Source organism: Tursiops truncatus, chromosome 3 (assembly GCF_011762595.2).
Source record: "Tursiops truncatus isolate mTurTru1 chromosome 3, mTurTru1.mat.Y, whole genome shotgun sequence".
Classification (NCBI taxonomy): Eukaryota; Metazoa; Chordata; class Mammalia; order Artiodactyla; family Delphinidae; genus Tursiops; species Tursiops truncatus.
In genome coordinates, this window is record NC_047036.1 from 42,165,732 (window position 1) to 42,177,197 (window position 11,466).

Here is an 11,466-nt window from a genome sequence, read left to right on the forward strand (position 1 = left end):
AATATAAATATATGCATATTTATATACTAAATATTAAAAATAGCTTTCTACAAACATGTTATTTGTTTAGAATCATGGGTAGTACAAAGCTCTTACCAACATGTCATTTCTTTAGCACTTAGTTATTTTGCTGCCTTATAATTGTTCCCTTGTTTCATGTGTGTTTTGTCTCCAAGCTTGATTTCATACTTGTGTGAGGCTGCTTACATCACTTACACTTTATTGTATCTTCTGCAGTGCCTTAGTTGGTTGACTGAGTCCACTGCTTTATCCCATTTTTGACCCAGTAGCTTCCCTTAACCTTGACCTTCTACCTCATCAATGTCTTCCCCTCCTTTAGGAAGCCTTCCTAGAGCTTCTGAAAGAGAACTGGTGGGTTTTCTAACATATGATCCCCTAAGCAGAGTAATTTGCAATGTGGATTTATTTATAATCTGAGGATGGTCTTAGTATAGACAGAACATGTAAGCAATGATGATGATCCCCAGAAAGCTGAGAGATGATGAAATCAAATATATACAGAGAAAGACTCTAGCAAGGTCCAAAATCTATCTGTGGTCACCACTGTCTAGGGTGGGTGTTCTCCAAACTACTGTCTTAAATGTTTGGTTAATGGGCCTGTATGGATATTTAGATATCATAGATATATATATACACATATGTTTATATTTATATCTCATGCTCCTAAGCCTTAAGAATTATAAAATTAACAAACTGGCTCTGATCTGATTTCGTCCTTGACAAGAGACTTACTTAAGCTTTCCAAGTAGTTTTCATATAGAGTGAATTTTCTGGTCAAACGAACAGGAAACATCAGGTCTGCACAATTGTTTTATTTCTGGTTGTAAAAACTGGCATGCTTATACAGCAATCTCTCATAAGTTCATATAGCATAATATTGGCCTTCTCAAGTCCTTTCAGCTCTGGATCACTCAATGGGAGATTCATAGAAAACAATGGACTAGAAGCTAGCATAATGATTTTATCAAAATAATATCACCCTATGGAGTCCTGCCTGGGAGATGGTCAGTCAACATCCCTTCCAGAGTTATCCTTCTGTCTCCTCCCTCAAAGCACAGTTATAATGGAATGAGTTTACATGGTTCAAATTACAACAGGTTCTATGAATTAACTTTTAAAGCTATTTGCTTAAACAGCCTGGGGAGTTAAAGTAGCTAGTGTAGACACAGAGACACGAAACACATCTACTGTGGAAGATAAAGGGAAACCAAAGAAGCTTGTTACTCTGCAAACCAGAAAAAGATTGAGGTCTAATTTCTCAGACTTAAATGTGCCTTTGAGTCATGAGGGGATCTTGTAAAAATGCAGATTTTGATTCAAAAAAGGCTGGGATGGGGCCTGAAAGGCTGTGTTTCTAACAAGCACCCAAGCGATGGCAGTGCTGCAGACAAGGACCTGACTTGGAGGAGCAAGGGCAGAGAATTTAAGCTACGTAGCAGTGTTCGGAGGTAATATAAACACAGGCACTTTGTCTCTTTCAACAACTCAGCTAGAGAGCACCAAAGTAAAGTTATCACAGTTAAGAAGTGCTATAATACATTTTGTATTAGTATTTCTAGTTTTTACTAGAAATTATATTTACAAGAGAATAGTTTTCTTTTGTATCCATTCTTATCAGGTCCCAAGAGTGGGAGTGAAGTGGTTTATGTTCTCTGACAGGTTTATGTGCTTAAGCCGTGGGCTTTGCTCAGCTACCTCCAAACACATACCCCAGGAGCAGGGACCAGAGCAGGGCTGATAGCCTCCTTAGCATGTCCTCTAAAGCTCCAAATACCTAACGATGATGGGAAGGGACTCTCACAGCTTCTCAGATCATTCTGTGCACTTTTCTAGCACTTTCTGGAAACTTACCACAACACCAACAGTCAGGCCCTAGCGGAACAAAGTACCTTCATTCAAAACCTGCTATGTGTCCTAGAACAAAAAATTTCACAATTTGTATGGAAACACAAAAGACCCTGAATAGCCAAAGCAATCTTGAGAAAGAAAAATGGAGCTGGAGGAATCAGGCGCCTGGACTTCAGACTATACTACAAAGCTACAGTAATCAAGACAGTATGGTACTGGCACAAAAACAGAAATATAGATCAATGGAACAGGATAGAAAGCCCAGAGATAAACTCACACACATATGGTCACCTTATATTTGATAAAGGAGGCAAGAATATACAATTGAGAACAGACAGCCTCTTCAATAAGTGGTGCTGGGAAAACTGGACAGCTACATGTAAAAGAGTGAAATTAGAACACTCCCTAACACCATACACAGAAATAAACTCAAAATGGATTAAAGACCTAAATGTAAGGCCAGATACTATCAAACTCTTAGAGGAAAACATAGGCAGAGCACTCCATGACATAAATCACAGCAAGATCATTTTTGACCCACCTCCTAGAGAAATGGAAACAAAAATAAGCAAATGGGACCTAATGAAACTTTAAAGCTTTTGCACAGCAAAGGAAACCATAAACAAGACGAAAAGACAACCCTCAGAGTGGGAGAAAATATTTGCAAATGAAGCAAGTGACAAAGGATTAATCTCCAGAATATACAAGCAGCTCCTGCAGCTCAAATCAAAAAACAACCCAATCCAAAAATGGGCAGAAGACCTAAACAGACATTTCTCCAGAAAAGATATACAGATTGCCAACAAACACATGAAAAGATGCTCAACATCACTAATAATTAGAAAACTGCAAATCAAAACTACAATGAGGGGCTTCCCTGGTGGCACAGTGGTTGAGAGTCTGCCTGCCAATGCAGGGGACACAGGTTCGTGCCCCAGTCCGGGAAGATCCCACATGCCGCAGAGTGGCTAGGCCCGTGACCCATGGCCGCTGAGCCTGCACATCCAGAGTCTGTGCTCCGCAATGGGAGAAACCACAACAGTCAGAGGCCCGCGTACCAAAAAAAAAAAAAAAAACTACAATGAGGTATCACCTCACACCAGGCAGAATGGCCATCATCGAAAAATCTACAAACAATAAATGCTGGAGAGGGTGTGGAGAAAAGGGAACCCTCTTGCACTGTTGGTGGGAATGTAAATTGATACAGCCACTGTGGAGAACAGTATGAAGGTTCCTTAAAAAACTAAAAATATAACTACCATATGACCCAGCAACCCCACTACTAAGCATATATCCTGAGAAAACCATAATTCAAAAAGAGTCATGTACCACAATGTTCATTGCAGCTCTATTTACAATAGCCAGGACATGGAAGCAACCTAAGTGTCCATTGACAGATGAATGGATAAAGAAGATGTGGCACATATATACAATGGAATATTACTCAGCCATAAAAAGAAACGAAACTGAGTTATCTGTAGTGAGGTGGATGGACCTAGATTCTGTCATACAGAGTGAAGTAAGTCAGAAAGAGAAAAACAAATACCGTATGCTAACACATATATATGGAATCTAAAAAAAAAAAATGGTTATGAAGAACCTAGGGGCAGGTCAGAAATAAAGATGCAGACTTACTAGAGAACGGACTTGAGGACACGGGGAGGGGGAAGGGTAAGCTGGGAAAAAGTGAGAGAGTGGCATGGACATATAAACACTACCAAATGTAAAATCATTAGCTAGTGGGAAGCAGCCTCATAGCACAGGGAGATCAGCTCTGTGCTTTGTGACCACCTAGAGGGGTGGGATGGGTGGGTGGCAGGGAGGGAGGAGATATGGTGATATATGTATATGTATAGCTGAGATATGGTGATATATGTATATGTATAGCTGATTCACTTTGTTATAAAGCAGAAACTAACGTGTCACTGTAAAGCAATTATACTCTAATAAAGATGTTAAAAAAAAAACTTGCTTTGTGCTCTAAACAGGGCATTTTCTAAGGTGGCTAAAGGAACCATGGATTTCAGGATATGCAGCCCTCAATTCCCTTTCCATATCTGCCCCTAAAGTTTTCAACAAAGTTAGGCTTCCTGTAGAAAGTGACAGCCACAGAAAAAAATGAAGATAATAAGCAACTAGGTGATGCACCCAAGTAGGATGGGGGATGGAGTGTTTTTGCCTTTAGTGTAGAAATATCTTATTTAATTATTAAAGTCCTGCTTTATTATACAGTTCAGTATTTTTCTATCTACAGTTTGCAGCCCATTGGTGAACCTTGAAATCATTTTCATGGTTCAGAACCAGGCTGTTTTAAAAATGCAGTAGACCAGGGTGCAACGCAGTTCAAAGGGGAAGTATCATTTAATGAAATGTCTCAGTTACACCTGTCTATGTACTGAGCTATATTGTAAAGTACATTTCTTACTATGCATCATAATCAAAAATTTGAAAAATCACTGAACTATAGCTTGCTTTATGGTAGAGGAGGGTTTTTTTAGAGCCATCATTGTTTTTAATCTATTTATTTTTACTATATTCACCTGGCATTGCCTTAGCTAGATAAGGTCATAGCGAGTAGCCTTTTCAGAAATTTCACTGCCCTTTCCACTATAAATTCCTTGAACTCATATAGCATGCTTAAGCCATATGCATTATATATACACATATAATATTAAATTCCTATAGATCATGTGTCATACTAATAGACCAATTTAATTGACATTCTGAACTATTCCTGGGTATTATACACCAAATTCCCTACATCCAGTCAATTGCTGGGAGCACCTCACAGCTTTCAAGTTACAAGGGCACCATCTTCTGGTGAAATATTTTCTTTGTTGGGCCGATATTAAAGAGCTACCAAAAAATGTCCTGATTTTTCAAGCAAAAATTGCAACTGACATCATATATACATTGATATTCTTTAGAGCTTTTTACTTCATTCAGGAGTTTCACTCCATTCCCAATCTGAGAAAGGTCTTTCTATTCCTCAGCAGTGAGAGGAGCTAGTCTGTCCTTCCTGACTTTCCGTTACACTAGGCTGGTTTCAAGTTTCAGCTCCTCCTTGAATTCCAGCCTGCTGAGACTTCCCTCTAGAATCATCCAAAATGGAGCCTCTCACAGCCTACCCTCTGAGATGTTCAGGGCCCAAAGCAAAGGTATTTGCAGTTTTGCTGTCTATGGTTCTATGTACAGTAATGTTATTTCTTCTACAACTAAAATTCCTAAAACCTAAAATCAACAGCTTTTATACATTTGAAGTGAAAGATGCAAATGGAAGAACGGTTTCTCTGGAAAAGTTTAAAGGCAAAGTAAGTTGTATCTTCTGATTTTTATTTCTGTTGTTTGTCCGTGTTCTCTGCTTATTCTCTTAATAGTCCATTTTTCACTGTTAAACGGTCATATTATAATTTAGTCTTCAATGTAATGTTATTAGTATATCACTTTAGCCATCAGAGCTCTCAGTTTATATACTTCTAACTGATAACTGATTATGTTAACTGTTTGCTTTAAGTGATGGATCAATACTTTAAGTTGCTTAGGAAATTCTTAGTTAGTAATGTGAATATGGAGTATTCCATATAATGTGAATATGAAAGTATTAATTCCATAATCTAACAACATTAAAAAGTACTCTATCAATAATCATATTTTATCTTTTATTTTTTAAAAAAAACTTTAGTTGAGTACATAGGGCTTTTTCAATGGTCGTGATTTTTCAGAGTTTTAACTCATGCATCCATGTTATGATTTTCAGCAGAATTGGGTATATCTAAAAATATGAGATAACCATCTATCAAAGGTTGTATTCCTCCAAAATGGTTTAGGATTTTAACTACTTGCAAATATTTTTTTTAATCTTTTATTTGCTTCACTTTCCGGTTGGATTTTTTCTTTTTCCGGGAGGTTGCACTAGTTGTAAACGTGGCTAGTGACTGCCAACTCACAGACAGAAATTACTTAGCACTGCAGGAACTGCACAAAGAGTTTGGACCATTCCACTTCAGCGTCTTGGCTTTTCCATGCAATCAGTTTGGAGAATCGGAGCCCCGCCCAAGCAAGGAAGTAGTATCTTTTGCAAGAAATAACTTCGGAGTAACGTTCCCCATCTTCCACAAGATTAAGATTCTAGGACCTGAAGCAGAACCTGCATTTAGATTTCTTGTTGGTAAATATCTACCTTGTCTCACCAATTTAATGTTTTTAATTGCTTTTCATTTTTAAAACAAATATACCAGGACAATACATTCATTTGAAATGTTTTAGTGGGAAAGTTTTATAAAACTATCAAAGAGCTAGATTCTCATCCTTTGTGACTTTCTATAAGTTATGCTTCCCTGAAATCAATGTTTTAACATCTTGGATGGCAAAATAAATCTACTCCAGTGTATTTTATTTTTATGATCATTTTCCTGAAGAATTTACTTTAAGTGTGGTCATGGCTATTTTCACAAAATATTTCAATTCTCATTTAACTAACATGTGGGCAAATATCCCTCCCCAATATTAAAGCTATACGTCCCACATCAATATTGCTGAGCGTTATTAGTTGAACTTATCTTTGTGGTTATTTTTATGTTGCCTTACTTATCTAAGATATTATCCTCAAGGGTAAATAATATCTGTTTGCCAGGTGGTTTTTGGCAAAATTCAAAACAATATATCTTGATTTTTTTTGGAGGAGGGTAGTGTTAGTCTATCTCTGTAATTAAGCTAGCTACAGAAACCTATTTAAAGATTTTCCAGCATAAACGTGGTGCAGTATAGTGACTAAAAGCCAAACTTTGGCCCCAGTCTGTGTTGAAACCCCTGCTCCTTTACTTTTGCTGGGTGGCATTAGGCACATACTTTCTCTGTGCCCGTTTCCTCGTTTGTAAAATGACGTTATCAATAGTATCTACCCCCTAAGAGTGCCTGGAGGATTAAGTGTGTTAATAATAAAAGTAAAGTACTTATTCACATACAGCTTACACTGTGGCAGACACTATTCTAAAGGACATTCAGCTCATGTCCTCTCATCTAACTTATATAGATAACAGCCTCAGTCATTTTCACTGTGGGTAATTTAAGTTTTGCTAAAACCATGACCTCATCCAGGCAATCAAGCTTCCAATCAAACAAACCAGCTAATGATGTCCTATAATATTTCATTTAAGTATGAAATCAGAATCATCCAAAAACATTATATTCAGTTTCTAGGGAAAGTCAATATAATGCCTAACACCACAAATAGCAACTAGAGTGAGGTCTTCATTCCTTTTATTTCCAGGGTGCACGGGAAAAAAAAAGCCAGAGCATGTGCCCTGTAATCATCTCTCAATTACAGCAGGCAAAAACTTGGGCACAATAGCTCCTAGGTTCTTCCCCTTTGTCACTAAGAAAGCTTCTGAAACTCCACTTACCCTGTGTGATCAAAACATAACAGTGATTTAAGGTTTCACTAAAGTTAGATGAAGCTCCAGAGACAAAGATTATGAGTTGACGGCCAAATGAAAATTAGATCTTTGAAAACTGGCCACAATGGACAGTACCTGATCATGCACTCACAAACAAGATGGCTCTGTACAGGTGTACAGGTTGTCCACTAAACAGGAGTAAGGAGGCAAACGGGGGCTGAAACACAGGCAAGTGCAAGGTATGTGCCGAGGGACTGTCCCCACCTGGAAGGGTATCTTTTTCTAATTCACACGAAGATGTTACACTGACTAGAGAGAGCCCTGCCCTGATGGGCATTATCTTTAAAAACACATTTTCCATCATAAAAATGGCTATTTTTCAAAGCGATTTTAAGAAGGCTTTAGTTAATAATATGATGTTCATACCAAGTCACTGATGTTTGAGCTAATCAGCAACACTATTAAAAATGAAATAACCAGTGTAAATGCTTGGCACAGTACACAGAATAAAACACGTATAAGTAAATATTAGGCTACTTTTCATTCATTATTTTTAACCTGTGCTCCCGCATTTGTTCTTTCCCCAGCATAAAGCAAAGTATCCCTCAATTTTAAAAACTCTAGGCAGTGTGTTCCTTCTACCTACCTCATCAGCAACGTTTTTGAAAGGATAGTTAACATTTGTTTTCTCCACTTCCCTGTCTCTGCTTCCTTCTTAGATCACTGTGTTTGGCCTCACTCCATAACTCTCCTGAGCCTGGGGGGTCTCGCTGCCTGTGACTTCTACTCTGGCCCCTTCTCTTCCTCCCTTGCAGGTTCCTCTTTTCCTCCACCCTTAACGCTACTGATCCTCAGGATTCTGCCACATCCACATGGGCTCTCCTTACTCTGTCCCCTTTCCCTGGGTGAGCCCTTGCTCTTAAGCTCCGAAGCCTCCTCTGATTGGGTGTCCCACATAACCTGAATCTCCTTGTGTACAAAAATGAATTTGTCATCTTCCTCCTAAAATCTGTTTGCTTTGCCATGTTCCCTATTTTAACAGCACGAGCTCTGCAAATAGGAAGGTCTAGATATCAATCCAGGCTCTACCACTCACTAGCATGTGACTGTGAGTCCAGGCCTCCATTTGTCTCATCTGCAAAATGGGGATAATAATAATATCCAATGTTTACAGGGTTGCTGTAAAGATTAAAGGAGAGGATCCATTTAAAGCACTGAGCATACATTACTAGGCACATAATAATTATATTTTTTCTCATGTTAGTCAATAATAATGCACACAAATCCTGTATGATATAAATAGAAAAAAACTTCTACATTTCTTACCTAAATTAAGATGTATCAAAGGATATCTACAATTATTTAGAATTCCTTACTATATAACATACAATATTAAAAACATATATATATTTACTATAAAAAGTAATCCATACATTCCTATTACCAAAGACATTTAGAACATCACTTTATCTTTAAAAAAATGTTAAGAAACTGAAAGTTTTCACCTAGTGACAGGGTAAATTTTTTGTGGTGGAGATCAACAAATCTAAAATAAACTAATTTATTTCATTTCTTGATTCTAGGTCAGTAGAATCATCAGTGAAGTCACCAAGTATTTCTATAAATCTGTTTACACAAACTTTGAGTTGTTTTGTTTGGGTGTTTTGCTTTTTGTTTAGTTTGGTTTTTGAAATGATGACAATACTAGAACTTGATTCTAAAGTTGTAATTTATGCAGATACTAACAAAAATGAAAATCTTGAAAAAGAATTTACTCATGAAAATATATTCTCATATTTTAGATTCGTCAAACAAGGAACCAAGATGGAATTTCTGGAAGTATCTGGTCAACCCTGAAGGTCAAGTTGTGAAATCTTGGAGGCCAGAGGAACCCATTGAAATCATCAGGCCTGAGATAGCAGCTCTGATTAGACAAATGATCATAAAAAAGAAAGAGGATCTATGAAAATGCCATTGAATCATTCTAAGGCAATAATCAGAATACAGAAATGTCTCCGTGAGGGTTTGATCCCATTTTAAATACTCTGACAATTAAATGTGGCACTGAAGGATGACTTTCCTTTTATGTTATCTTGTCAGTGACTGGTAATGAATGTCCCCACGATAGAGATGTTACCTAAAGCAAAAATGAAGAGTAGCCAAAGACTCTAAATGAAATATATTAAATACTTCATCTGACCACACTAAATAATTCAGAATACAGTCACCAATGTGCTTCAATATCCTATTGTCTGACTTGACATTTTCTAGTATCATTCTTGATGGAAATGCCAACACACTAGACCACTGTTTGAATTCAAGACACTGTGTGACATTTCCAGAGTAACTAATTATAAATGATTATTTTTATGTAATAAAAAACAAAATAAACATTGAAAATGTGAAATATAGATTCTAATCCTTATGTATTTTTATTTGTTTCAGGTACAGGATTTTGGGGGTTTTTTTAAGTACAGGTTCATGGTATGTTTTACTACACCTGGCCAAATAGTCACTTATAAGTGACATTATCACAACATTTGAAAAAGCCTTCATCTTTCTCAATATTTATTATTTTCTAGAAGCAACTCAAATTCCATAATTAGAATATTAACACTTGAGTCAGTCTGTATTTTTGAGTGAAAATCCCAAGTGTAAGAAAAAAGCCATGAGTATATGATCATTCAGCTTGATTCCCCTTCAGGTTAATTTTGATAAATTCGTTACACGTTAATTCCTTACAGGTTTTGGTTAATTCTTTACAGGTTAATTCCTTACAGGTTCCTTACAGGTTAATTTTGGTTGCTAATCTAGTCAGACTAGATTAGCCATTTGGAAAGAATTCAATGCTGCATCATTCTCATGGCTGTAGTAAGAAGAATCAACTGCAAACAGTCAAAACTCTTAACGAAGAAAAGGGAGTGATTGCAACTACATGAGTCTTAGAAACATCAGCAACCACTGAGCCTTTCGATAGAGCCACAACATACCTTTCCTCCCAAAGTCCTGATCTTTACATTTTGTCAGCCTTCTAATTATTGGAAAAAAAGCAACCTGCCAAGTTGATGAAGGTTAATTATTGCCCCATGAAATATATATTCATTTCATAAAGGAGTTAAACAGGAATACTGGAGCCAAAAACCAGTGTGAAAAAACAGTCATGTAGAATTTGGCTAAGAAGGAAGACCCAATCTAAATAACTGTGAATTGGCTCTCCAATTCTGACCTGATGAGTGAAAGTGAAGATATTTTTTTTATGGTGAAATCAGTAGTGCCACCTCAGTAATTCTGCAAAAGTGTTTAAAGTTCTTAAAAAAATCAAATATATTTCCCGGAATACCTTCTACTTCAACATAGATGTCCAACCCCCAGCTCTGAATGTATTTAGTAAGCTCTCTGATGGGGGTGGAGGTGTGGCTCCCCTCAGGTCAAGAGGATGTGCAGAGGCACCTCAAGAATAGCAGTCAATATGGTTAAAATAGTATGTTTTATATTATGTGACTTTTACCACAATAAAAAAGACATAAAAAAAAAAAAGAATGGTGGTCACTGTCTGAGCAAAGCCCGCTTCTACCTCTCACCAGCGGCAGGTCCTTGGGCCAAGCTCGACTACTTTTCAGTTTCCTCACCTATAAATTGGGGGTGGGGTCAAAGTGAACAGAAAGCCCCTTCCAAGTTCCCAAGGGCTTTCAAGTGATCAGGAATCAGTACTAACCTGGATTGTTGTTGAAGAAATGGAAGCCACCTCACTAGTCTATCTGTCTTTTGCAAGCTTGCCCCAAAAATGCCTGTTAGCAATTTGAATTCTGGGCCTCTAAGCAAAATTTTATTTAGGATAATCCCTCCAAGTGTTGCTTCTGGAGCACTCTTGCTGTTTACCCCCGCTTACGACTTCCATGAATTCATATCAGCGCTCCAGGACGGCTGGGGTGTTTATGTGCTCACAGTCAGGGTGTGAGCAGAAGTGTATCTGCCAGCACCACAGAGGTTACGTAGACACCCCACTGCCAGATAGAGAGTAATGAGCTGGGGGACGACCAGGACTGTCCCAGAGAACGCAGTTGAGGTGTCCATCCTGCCCCAAATCACTAGTTCTCTCCAAAGCCATAAAAAGTGGGTTTTTCACTTATATATCTCCAAACTTGGTTGCCTTATTCAACCTATAATTTCTGCTAGGTTAGGCTTGATTCTCTCCTCTTGC

General features: G+C 37.6%; 1 protein-coding gene across 2 annotated transcripts; it reads left to right on the forward strand.

Annotated features, from left to right (window-relative positions):
* Positions 1-4,961: 4,961 nt before the first annotated feature.
* Positions 4,962-9,676, forward strand: GPX8 (glutathione peroxidase 8 (putative)). Of its 2 annotated transcripts, XM_004328846.4 has the most exons (3): positions 4,962-5,180; positions 5,776-6,037; positions 9,068-9,676. In XM_004328846.4, exons 1-3 carry the CDS (start codon positions 4,977-4,979, stop codon positions 9,229-9,231), a joined length of 630 nt encoding a protein of 209 aa, XP_004328894.1. In that variant the 5' UTR covers positions 4,962-4,976; the 3' UTR covers positions 9,232-9,676. The 2 variants fall into 2 exon arrangements, with proteins under 2 accessions (XP_004328894.1, XP_019785602.1); XM_019930043.3 differs by lacking the exon at positions 5,776-6,037.
* Positions 9,677-11,466: the final 1,790 nt, after the last annotated feature.

What these genes read in the sequence shown, in the direction of transcription:
- GPX8 (XM_004328846.4), top strand. Translation starts at nt 4,977, where the DNA reads ATGGAGCCTCTCACAGCCTACCCTCTGAGATGTTCAGGGCCCAAAGCA. An exon ending in TGGAAAAGTTTAAAGGCAAA is followed by an intron (nt 5,181 to 5,775) that starts GTAAGTTGTATC and finishes TTTTTCCGGGAG; the next exon opens with GTTGCACTAGTTGTAAACGT. An exon ending in TGCATTTAGATTTCTTGTTG is followed by an intron (nt 6,038 to 9,067) that starts GTAAATATCTAC and finishes CTCATATTTTAG; the next exon opens with ATTCGTCAAACAAGGAACCA.